This window comes from Sesamum indicum, linkage group LG4 (genome assembly GCF_000512975.1).
Source record: "Sesamum indicum cultivar Zhongzhi No. 13 linkage group LG4, S_indicum_v1.0, whole genome shotgun sequence".
NCBI classification, from domain to species: Eukaryota; Viridiplantae; Streptophyta; class Magnoliopsida; order Lamiales; family Pedaliaceae; genus Sesamum; species Sesamum indicum.
This window is the reverse complement of record NC_026148.1, coordinates 2,515,613-2,527,940: the sequence shown is the minus strand read 5'-3', so window position 1 is coordinate 2,527,940 and position 12,328 is coordinate 2,515,613. Positions and strand designations below refer to the sequence as shown.

The window sequence follows — 12,328 nt, the reverse complement described above, 5'->3', positions numbered from 1 at the left end:
GACTTGTGCCATGCTACACAGCAGTTGAGCCAATTCATGCAATCTCCCTGTAAGACACATTGGGATGCTGCTTTACACCTGGTACAATATCTCAAGGGAACCATTGATCGAGGTCTTCATTTTGCTGCCAACGACAACTTTAACATCACTGCTTACAGTGAAGCTGATTGGCCAAGTTGCAAGGATACCAGACGATCCTTAACAGGATATTGTATCTTCTTGGGCACCAGCTTGATTTCTTGGAAAATAAAGAAACAAACTACAGTATCCCGGTCTTCACCTGACGCTGAATACAGAAGTATGGGCACCACTACTTGCATCTCATTTGGATACACAATTTACTGAAGGATCTTCAAATTCAGGTACCAACTCCCATTGATTTTTATTGCTACAATCAAGCTGCATTATATATCATTGCCAACCCCGTCTTTCACGAAAGAACAAAAAATCTTGAAATTTATTGCCATTTGGTTCGAGATAAGTACAAGGACGGTTTCTTTGCACCAAAGCACATTTCCTCTTCTGAGCAAACTGTAGACATGTTCACTAAGGCGTTACCTGGTCCTCGTTTCTTCTATTTGTTGTCCAAGTTGGGTCTCATCAACATTTTGACAAGCCCAACTTGAGGAGGAGATGTAAAGAAAGGTATTCCCATGGAGCTTTTTCAGCTATTTACAGCAGATGCTACAACAGCTGCAATCATTCCTCCCAGTCCAAGATGAAGAAGAAGAAGAAATCATTTTATTGAAGAAACACTTTTACCAGCCTTTTAAATTCTAGTGTTTCTATTAGTAAGAGTACGACTTCTTTCATTTGAACTTGTAAACCGCTAGTAATAAGCGCTTTTACGCTTTACTTACTTCATTACGTTTTTATTAGTTTTACACGTTTTTAGTTAGTTTATAGCAGTTAGATATTCAAACTTGTAGATATATTGGCCATAGTCTTCTTCTTCAAAAAAGTCAAGTTTTACCAGAATTAAACTGTATCAGTTACAGCTTTCAACCTCAAATTTCAGTTCTTGCTGTAGCAATAAAATTTGTAGTTTCTTGTTCTTTCGCTTTCGTCATTTTTACAATAATAAAATTTTTCAAACTATTAAAAATTTTGTGTCAAAACTATACATTTTGGTAAAAAATCTTCTCCCGATATAATATATAATATATAATAGATAGTATCGAGATTATAGATAGACAAATATATAAAGTTTTTACATTTGTATGTCTGTATACGATTGCCTCCGCCCAAAGTTACTTATACGATTTAATGGTCACTTATACTTAACCAAAAAAAAAATTAGATATTGCCATATTTTTTTTATTTATGAATTACATATTAAATTTTAGTTAAAAAGACTTTTATTTATACATTTATTTCATTACTACTGTGTAACAATTCTATTGAGATAATATGAATCACATGCAATTTGTACTTTGTATTAATAAACAAATAAATACCTAAAAGAAGAAAAGAAAAGGAAAAAAGAAAGTTGATATGGGTCAGCTCGAAAAAAGCGTCATCAATATTAAGGAGCTAATTTGTCTTCTTCACAATTTATTTATTTATTTATTTTTTGCAATTTTTATAATTTTTAATTGATTTTATTCTATAATTTGATACAATTTATTTGTTTCTACAAATTTTAACAATAACTCATATATTTAGAAGAAAATACAATATAACAACTTTTAGTATGGGTGTTCACAGTTCGGTTAAATCGACTAAACAGAACCAAATTGAGAATTCAGTTCGAATCGAAAATCGAACCGAAAAATTCGATTTGATTTTCGATTATTTTTTTAAATTGATTTTCGGTTCAATTTTTTCCGTCACCTTTGAGTGAGTGAACCGAACTGAATCGAAAATCAATTTATATATATTTTATTCTATTAATTATGTTATATTAAAATATACTATTATATATTATTTATTATTATTTCTTTTCTTTTCATTTTAAATTTTTAATTGTATTTGTAAATATTTTTTTCAGTATATATTTTATTTTTCCAATTTTAGTATTTAGGTACATGTATTTTTGAATAAAATTTAAAAAAAATACTAACATTATTTATAATATATATTTAAAAAATATTAAAAAAGCTGAAAAAACCCGAACCAGTTAACGATCTTGAACACCGCTGACTTTTATTACTTCTTTGGGAGGGAAAAAGTTATTCGACAGAACTGAGCAGTCTCTTGCCCTCCCCCTGCCCAACTTCATCCCCCCTTTTTCTGTCGCTCAATCACACGAATCGAAGTACAAAGCTCTCTCCACCAATCCACTCCTCCCACTTCTCGCCTGAAAATGAGGCCCCAGCGTCTGAGTTTCAGTGCAGATGGAGAAGACGAAGAAGATAAGAAACAAACTCTTAACAATGACCGATTCTGACTCAGATTCAAACTTGGGCTTCTTCGGGGGCACCGCTGCTGTGCATCGATAAGCAACAAACCCGTACCTCGAAAAGACGAGTCGGAATGCACAGCAGCGTTGCCCCCGAAGAAGCCCAAGTTGAATCTGCCGCGTGAAGAAGAAGTACCAAAAGACGAGTCGGAATGCTCTTCCTCATCTGCGTCCAATTTCATTATCGCGCCTGCCGCAAAACCCAGCGAGAAGAACACCCCTTTCTCTAAAATATTCTCCGAAGAGGATGAAATTTCTCTGCTTAAAGGCCTCGCCATTTTCTGGGCTGACGGGAGGAACAACAAGTGGACCGAGTTTTACAACTTCATCAAGGACAGTCTTCCGCATCAGTTTACGAGAACTCAGGTGTCTGAGAAGATTCGTAGGCTCAAGGGGAAGTTTGAAAACAATTTTGAAAGAGCTCGCGCCAATGGGGGCTGCCTTGATTTCTCAGATGCCCATGAGTCCGCTGTGTTTGAGGTGTCGAAGACACTGTGGGGAGAAGATGAAAACGAAGCTGGGGATAAACATGCTGAAAAAGAAAAGGAGACACGAGACAGAAGCAGATCCCAAAAGAAGAGAAAAAGGGCTGGGAAAGATCCCAAAAGAAGAGAAAAAGGGCTGGGAAAGAGCATGATGCAGAAAAAGAGATAGTGAAGAACCAAAAACAAGTGGGGAAGATTGGCAAAGAGGAGTTTGCTTCTGCGTACCCACTCTTGTCATCGTCTTTGGATGAAAATGGATATTCCAACATCATCAAGGAGAAATTTCTATTGATTGGCAGAGAGAAGGCACAAGAGCTGGAAGAGAAGTGGAGGGCTGTGAAAGCTGCAGAGCTTAGACTGGAGCTTAAAAGAATTGATTTGATTAGGAGGGACTTACACAATCTACTCTGAAGCAAATGAAGGATTTAAGAGATTTTTGGCTTTTGAACAGGTATAACATAAGGTTGTTGTCCATGGAAGTGTTATTTGTAGTTGTTTCTAAATGTTGATTTCAGTTATATATGCTGTTTTATTGAGTTGATGTGGTTTTTGGAAAATCAGATTTCTGTTTCATACTGTACGTTTCCATTTTCTGTTACATTTAGATCTTATGATCCTTTTTATGTCTCGACAGAGGTCTTGCCTTCGAAACTTAAACGTTTCTGAAATATTAGGTGTACTTGCCTGTTTTCAAAGTTGTGTTTTCTGGTCATAGCTAATGAAAGAGAATCAAGTCACAAGTTAGGAAGCAAATAAAATATTTGCCTCATCATGCATGGAATTAGGATATAACTGCTTGAGGCAAGCAGCAGCTGCAGTTTGAATGCACAAATACTAGGAAATAATGTCATAATGTACTCTTAGCGAGTTCCCTCGGGACAGGGCTAATGCTTCGGTCATACTAGATTATTACCCGAGCCTTATGAAACTACCTTTGACGTATTAGTTCAGATAAGATTCCAGTCTAATATTTCATAAATATTAAACAGTTTCAAAAAATTTTGGTTTATTGCAGCATAAGCCACACACGTATGGCCGCTTCTCATTTTCCCCATGGCTAAAAGCCTTAATATATAAGATCTATCTAGAGCTAGTTGAAACAAACTGATAACGAGCAGAACTCAGGAGAAGTCTATTATGGTGTATACATTCATATTCCTTGCATTAATAATGTTTTTATAAAATGCATTATTCCCATTCTAATCATGAATATGGTATTGGAAGTCGGTAGTCTTCAATGATTAATCTTGCGGTAATTGCATGGCGCAAAAATCCTTGCTATCCCTTCTTGCTGCTGCTGGCCCAAAGAGAAAATGAAGATAAATATTATAAGTGAATAATGAAAAATAAAGAGAAGAGCAGGGTGAAAAAAAGGTAAGAAATGAAATAGTTACATCCCAGAACCATGTTTTTAGAGAATCAAATGCATTAGCCAACTAACTGTTCTAATGAAAAGTGGAAAATAATGACAGAACAGGAAAGAGAGAGTACAAATCAGAAAGAATATTTCCTTCGAAGAAGCCTATGTGGCTGGGGAAAAAAGGCGGTATTAGATGAACAAAAGAACACAAGGCGAGTTTTTTATGTTTTCTGATACGTAGACAAATAGAAATTTTGAGACATCTTTTGCTCTCATTACGTTATTTAATAGCAGATTTGACATCATTAAGTCGCCCCCTATATTTGGATCTTTCTATTTGATTTATTACTGTTGTCTCTTATTAACTCATGTTTTGATTCCTTTTGCATGTTCTTAATTAGCCAGTCCAGAACTGAACTTGGGCATGACTACTTTACAAGCATGCAGGATTGAGCTTGGATAAATGAAAATTTGGTGGTGCCCAAAGCTCAATTAAATCTTTTAATTAATGACCTATGTTATCCAGACAATTCACTCTTCATCTTGTGACCCAATGGAGATTTCTTATAACAGCTCTGAGTACAGTACTAGCATATATTACTATTTTGTATTGAAAAAGGAATACTTAATTAATGTATGTGATTGAGAAAGTGAAGAGACAAGCTGATGAGTTGAGAATTAAGATATGACTTACTTTAACCATAGCTGAAGATTTCCTTTGTAGTCTTAGTATTTCCTAGCTTTCAGATGACAACATTTTACATCAGTTTGTTGTTTCAATTAATGAACTGTAGATAGATCTTTAATGCTGGACTTGCACATGATGTTGTCCCAATAACATGTCCTGCATAGCCAATCTATGCAAGCAGCAAGCTTTTGCATCTTTCTTATCCAAAATTTGAAATGCAAAGGCTTCAACATTATCTGATGTTTCCTCATTGTAAAACAATTTATTGGTATTTGCCTAAACCATACCCAACTGGTGTTTCGATTTTTACAGTTGTCCAGCACTTTAACGTGGTTGCTGGCTTTTGTAATGTGTTTTGATTAGCTTTCACTTGTATAGCTAATTTTCTCTCAGAATCTGATACTTCGTCCTAGAAAACTCAATGTATTAAGTTTCTCCTTTCAGTTACCGTTCTTGCATGTTGTCCTCATTTTGATACAGCTCCCAATAAATGATATTTGCTTCTTGTGGTTATGGTTATGTTTGTACAGCTCTTCCCATCCTTCCTGGAACTTGTTTGGATCCCTGCTATTACATGGATTGCATTATGAGCAAGCTTTTTTCTCTTGGATCTGTTAAAATGCCAATCACAGTTTAAAACTTTTCTACTTTTCTTACAATTCAATTTTAGAGTGTAATATGCAGCCTATACATACCATCTTCTTCAATCACTAAAGACTAAAGAATAATCATTTCATTGTTTCATAACCATGGAGCAGTTTTTATCTTGCTGAAAATGTGGTTTTCTACAATTTGCCTTGCAACGGTTCTTCAAGTCATAAATATTATCATTTGTTTGTTGCCCAACTGCAGTTGATGTGGATGAGGACTTTTCAAGAGATTGCATCATCTTTCAGGCATCCAAGGATTCAGAATTGCCTTGACTTTTGTGTATGGTGTAAAGTTTCTTTCTGGAAATAGTAATTTTGTAACTAGAGAGAAGATGAAGCAGAAGTTATGAACGGAGTTGGCAGAAGCAGAAGCAAGAAGGTGAGGTATACTTGAGATGATGTAATCAAACTTGTCATATCTCACAAACAAATATATCTTTTGAGAACTTAATTCCTGCAGAGAGTGAATGATATTTATACAACTGATTTTTGTTTCATATTGGGCGACTGGAGAACATACCATAAACTCACCTGCTTCATGCATCATTAATATTATAAACTAAGGTGTTGTTTTAGAAAGGATTTCTTATGTAGATATATGTCATATTCTGTCATTTGTACAATTATAAGTACATTAACGGGATGTCAATGTCTTGTGAAAGGATATTTTCCTTTCTGGAGTGTCAATGTAAATCAAAATTTAAATACTAAAGAATGTTGTAATTTTATAAATGATTTATATAATTAGACCTAATTTCTTGTACCCTTGAATTTGAAATTCCACTTTGCCTAACATCCGCCCTAGTTCGTCTTTCCCCTAGTGTCCCCAATTCTGTTTTTTGTTGTTCGACACAAAGAGGCGAAGCTAGAGCATTTGCAGGTTTGAATGAACGGCACGACGTCAACAACAATCTTCTGAGTAAGTTTCCGCAACACCTTCTCGTTCTCTACAACCATTTATTAACATGGTTTACCGGTTCTAATTTTTTTCAAAATCCCTTTTTCGAGTTCTAGGGTTATTCGATCGTAGTCCTTCCACGGCGCACCAAGCCGATTATGTGGCATTCCAACAATTTTTGAACCAGTATAAGTCAGCTTATCACTGTTTCTCACTCGTAATTGCTACAATTGGTTGACATGTACATTCTAATTTGTGCCCCAAATTATTTTACCGTACTCTGTTTTATGCGCGATGTTCTACCTTACATTCTGCTTTGACATCGTAATACATCGTTATGCACCGTCAGCATATACAATAACTTGGCACCCATGTTATTTGTAATTGTATTTGTTTCACAAGCTTTCTTGCTTTTCGATTGTGTTGCTCTACACCGTAAATTAGGTGTAATGGGTATTTTACACTGTCCAATGGCAGATTGTACACTATCTAATGGCAGATTCCTACTCTGAATACATTTTTGTTTTCCCCTGATTCCCTTTACATTCATATGGTTGACAGTAATATATAGTAGAAATAACTGAGGGCCATCTAATATTGGACATTTGATGCTCGTAATGTTGCATCCTTGCACTTAATCTATAGGGAATACTACGTGGAGAACAATCAATTCACACACAATTTCAGTAGTACCAATTCTGGGGGTAGATCGACTAGTAGGCAGCATTCCTCTGGGTCATCCGATGTTGTAGTGCGGTTTTGCAGTTGTGGTAAGGATGTCGTTCTACGAACTTCATGGACTAGTCTTAATCTAGGTTGAAGATTTCTAGGTTGCCCTGGTAGTGAGGTTCCTTTTACAAAAATTTAATGATCTCCAAAGAATATTAGGTTGATAATTGTCATTGGTTAGCCTCAGCGTCAACGAATGATTTTTACATTCATTGCGCTTGTATAATTGAGGATAGATACATACATCACATATCATTGTTTTGACTGTGGCACATTCGAACGGGTTGACCCCCCCCCCCCCATGTACCGTAGGTCCAAAGAGATTATTCTTGGATTGCTTAATAGAATCTCTGAATATGAAATTCGCATGAAACGTTTCAATGAACGTCTCGAAGCTGAGGAGACGCATTGGCGAACTTTACAAAAGTATTGTATCGTCTTACTAGTTGTTTGGCTATTGACCGTTTGGATTGCTCTCAAAGGTTAACTTTGTTGATGTCGTCGCTGTTAGTATATTTTGTTTATTGCTCAGATATTTGCTCCCTGTTGTAGTTTATGCACTTTTTTTTCACGTGCGGTACAATTGATAGTTTAGTCGTGTAGAATTTTAATTGTGTATGAATCCAATTGCCTCATTTATGCTTAAATATATATCCACTTCTTTCACCTATTTGTGACCAATGTTATATTGTGTTGTGAGTACATTGAACGTTTCAGACAAGTTTAATATTCTTGTCATTTAATTATCAACCCTTAGGGCAACAACCAATGCATTACATCTTCTTTGCACTCGGTACATTACTACATTAACCAATACTATTCTTAACAGTTTCTATGAAGTTATTTTTTGGATCGAATATAAGTTTGTCACATATAATTCTATGCTACAGTTTACAGTGCACCTTTCATTTTTTTCATTGGTGTTCCGTTGTAATGTCTGTATGGATGATTTTCCCGAATGTTTGGTGTTTGCCTCATACACCAACTCATATATAAGAATATAATTAATGCTGTAGTATATTCATTCCGTCTGTGTTTACCCTCATCCCCCAAAAAAACTGCTATGACTCATTTATTATTTCAACTACACAATCTGCAACTACTTCATTAATATTGACAAAACACTCAACATTAATTCTAAAGCTGTCAGCGGTAATAAATGGTCTGAAGGTGGACAAAATGGCGGCAGCATCCCACTCTGTCCATTTTCAGCCTACGCATTTACCACTTACAAATGTCCAATCCCAACCAACTGCCACAAATAAGGATTAATTCATCCCACCTATAATGCATCCCCTTTGCGTTAGATCCATCTGAAACCGTCAGCGGTAATAAATGGTCTGAAGGTGGACAAAATGGCGGCAGCATCCCACTCTATCCATTTTCAGCCTACGCATTTACCACTTACAAATGTCCAATCCCAACCAACTGCCACAAATAGGGATTAATTCATCCCACCTATAATGCATCCCCTTTGCGTTAGATCCATCTGAAACCGCACAGATAGTAAGCTAATAACAATATAAAGAAAAAGAGCCATTTTGGTTCAAGGTAGTAAACACATAGCAGTTTTTATTTCATACCTTCACGTAATCATCCCAGACATTATTGTCTTCCACCGTTATCATATTTCGGCTCTCATCCCAACCCAATCCCGACTTCGTCAGCATAGTGGTCAGCGTCGAGTAGTGCTTCTTCCAGACATGCAATTTAAAAGTAAAATGTGGTTCAGCTTTCCAACCAGTTACAACCAAATTCTTAAGCCCTGCTATAAGACATTCCTCTTCCATAATCGTCCACGTTCAGCAACTATAAGCCCTATCTTTGTTCCCTCCCCGCCGACGCGGCCTGCTGCTATCGTCATCAGGTCTGAGCTCCATCTTTCAATGGACGATCGATCGGCTTACCTGGGTGAAACCAGCACAAAAAACTATGTTTTTGTTTGGATTAATGTTTTGGATGTTTTTGTTTTGGTGTTTTGGAGATACAGAGAGAAAAATAGAGATAAGTAAGTATGTATTTTGAGATAGATGATATGTTTGGATTTGTGTTTTGATATAATATAAAATAATGTAAAATAAGTGGTGTAGGTTTGATGTTGGGATTTGGGAGACAGGACTTACTGTTCATTGTCAAATCATGTCTTTTAATATATATGTTTAGTAATATATATGTGTATGTATATATAGTATTTTGTTTGTTAGTGAAATATAATATATATATTTATGTTAAGAGAAGAATAAAAAATAATAAAAAAAAGTAATAAAAAAAATTAAATTACAATTGCACACCTAGTGGAGGTGTGCAAAACACAAAACCAAACATTGTGTATGTGTTGGTTAAATATGTAAATGCAAGTGTATAATTGACCAGGACACAACCTGTACAAACGATGTAAATATTGTGCATAGAATGATGTCAAACAAAAAATAAAATGCAATTGTAGAAAGGGGATCATAGTAATGTCGTCTGCAACAATAGGACTTGAACATAGCAACAATTGAAATGATTGATTGTAAAACATGCGGCCTTTAGGAATCACACAAAGTGTTCACACAACTTTCGGTACGCATAAGAGGCTGACATAACAATGATTACAATTAACCCCCCGAAATAATACATCTCACACGCATCATTAGACTTATGACTATAAGCAACGAGGTCAGGATATAGGTTGATGAGTCGCATGTGACATCAAAGGCAACTCATCTACTCATTGTACATGGATGTGGCCATTGTATCCATCCAAGTGGACCATGAGGGGTTGTTGTCAATATTCCACACACAGCCAACCTCATCATCGGTCCTAATATCTCCATGACTCGGTAACTTATTTTCTAGAGGATCATCAGGCATTTCAGTCCTTAAAAAATTATGCAACAGGCAACAAGTCAAGATTATCCGATTTTGCATCTTGATGGGATAGAATGATTGACTCCGTAAAATATCGGACCGAATTTTAAGTAGACCAAACGTTCGCTCAATCACGTTACGCGCAGAAGAGTGCTTGAGGTTGAAGAACTCCTAATGGTTTTGCGGTCCACCTGTACCAATGTCCCATTCTCTTAAATAGTAGCGAACACCTCTGTACGGAGTCAAGAAGCCTTTGGCATTCGCATAGCCGTTGTCACATAAATAGTAATTAACTACGCAAGGTATAAGCGAACGTTATGTAATAAATTTATTATTTGCAATAACCAACTCACATATTAAGCAGTATACACAGTTTAGCAAGCATGTTTGGAGCAGAGTCATACCTGTAGGAACTCTTAGACTTTCTGGTCTGTGGACAGCATCACGTAAAACACGACTATCCGCTGCACTCCCCTCCCAGTCGCTAAGGACGTATATGAATTGCATATTAGGATTGCACACCCCAAGTACGTTCACAGCTACTTGACCTTTGCTTGTTCAGTACCGTTCTTTTTCATTTTCGGGTACTCGTACATCAATGAATGTGACATCTAAAGCCTTGAGACATCTCTATAGTATGGATTACAATAAAAAATTACAGTTAAATACAATCAGAACATGTAAGTACCAATAAGCATATTACAATGTATTCGTAATCCAGAAACAAAAAATATAACCTTAAACCATCTCCAGTAGGGGTCCACGCATACCTCTATAATCGGAGTCGGCCAAGCTAGCAGGACATTATACAATTTAATTATTGACTTTAGCACACGGTGAAAATATTTGCTAATCGTGCGGCCAGAACATAGAAAATCATGCTTCACCACACAAATCTTTTTATGATGGGCTACCACATTGAGAAAAAACGCAACTTGCTCCAGTACGGTAAGATGTTTGGTTTGCGAAATGCCTGTAGAATATTCAAGTAGATAGCACAGATGTTCGAAGGCATTACGTTACGTAGGTTACGTAGGCAAAACTCATCGGAAACAAAAACCAGCTTATGTAGGTGGCGAACCTGGTCCAGTATCCTAGTATTGATTAAGTATCTCCGACACCGAGACCGATCATTAGTAGGATTTTTGGAGGTGAGGTGTTTTATAAGATAAGTAAATATAGTTAGAGCGACTGCAATCTCGTCCATGACTTGTTGTAAAACAATTAAAGCCAATGTAACTTTTTGAATTGACCTCATCCTAAATAGCAAAAAAATATTTCTCCACACTAAAAAAAATTATCACGATTGCAATACAAAGATAATCCATAGTTCCCACAAATTTTCTATGTGACACAATTTGCAAGCAACAAAACATTGTTCTATTGTCAACAAAAAGTACAATGATGGGAAAAATAATTAGCAAAATTTCATGTAACATTTTCACACAATGTACTGTGTGAATGGGGTATACAGTAGAACCATATGCTTCGGTCAATATTACACAACCGCTGTTTAAAAAACAATAGTGGGTTGACCCAACTAGCCAAGATTTCACAACATTATACTGTATATAGCACAAGATCACTGAAATGGCACCAAACGAGCCAAGAAAGGAATAGAGGGTTTTAGCATAACTCACTTGCATATTTCGAGGGATTCCTGAGCTAACCACAAACATCACAACTGAATGCGAAGCAGACCAGCGGCAACAATGTTAATGGCATCTCCGGCAAGGATTCTTGGCAAAAAAAATTAAAAAAATTACCTTAAAAATAAATTTGTACAACAAATAATAGAGGGTAAAATACAAAGTTATACAGGAATAATGTCACCTAAACCTAAGTCAACGGCCACGATGAACTCACCTAGGACCACAAGGAGGCTTGTTCTGTCGAAGCCCTTCCATTTCTGCCTCTATTTGCACCAGTGGAGACGACACTGTTTTAAGTGAAGTGGTGATAGCAAATTTAATTTGGTCAGTGTAAAAGGAGAAATCCGTCATTTCGCATTGCTATTTGAGGGTATTAAGGGCGAAGCACCTGAGCGTAAATGATGGGATAGCTGGTCGGGATTGCTACCATAGCACCAGATTCATATACCAAGTTCCATTTTGCATTATACTGAGCTTGCCCTTTATTTACCGGGCCTCACATTTCTCAGGTAAACAACTTAATGTGTGGGATTGAGCCGGATACCCTGCTTAATCTCATGTAGTAAATACGGCCTAAAAGAAAAAGACCTAACACCCAAGCTATGCAACAAA

At 36.3% G+C, this 12,328-nt stretch overlaps 1 protein-coding gene across 1 annotated transcript; it reads left to right on the top strand.

Annotated features, from left to right (window-relative positions):
• Positions 37–6,496, top strand: LOC105159822 (GLABROUS1 enhancer-binding protein-like). Its single transcript, XM_011077022.2, has 3 exons — positions 37–272; positions 2,395–3,337; positions 5,787–6,496. The coding sequence occupies exons 1-2, from the start codon at positions 37–39 to the stop codon at positions 3,053–3,055; spliced, it is 897 nt and encodes a 298-aa protein (XP_011075324.2). The 3' UTR covers positions 3,056–3,337; positions 5,787–6,496.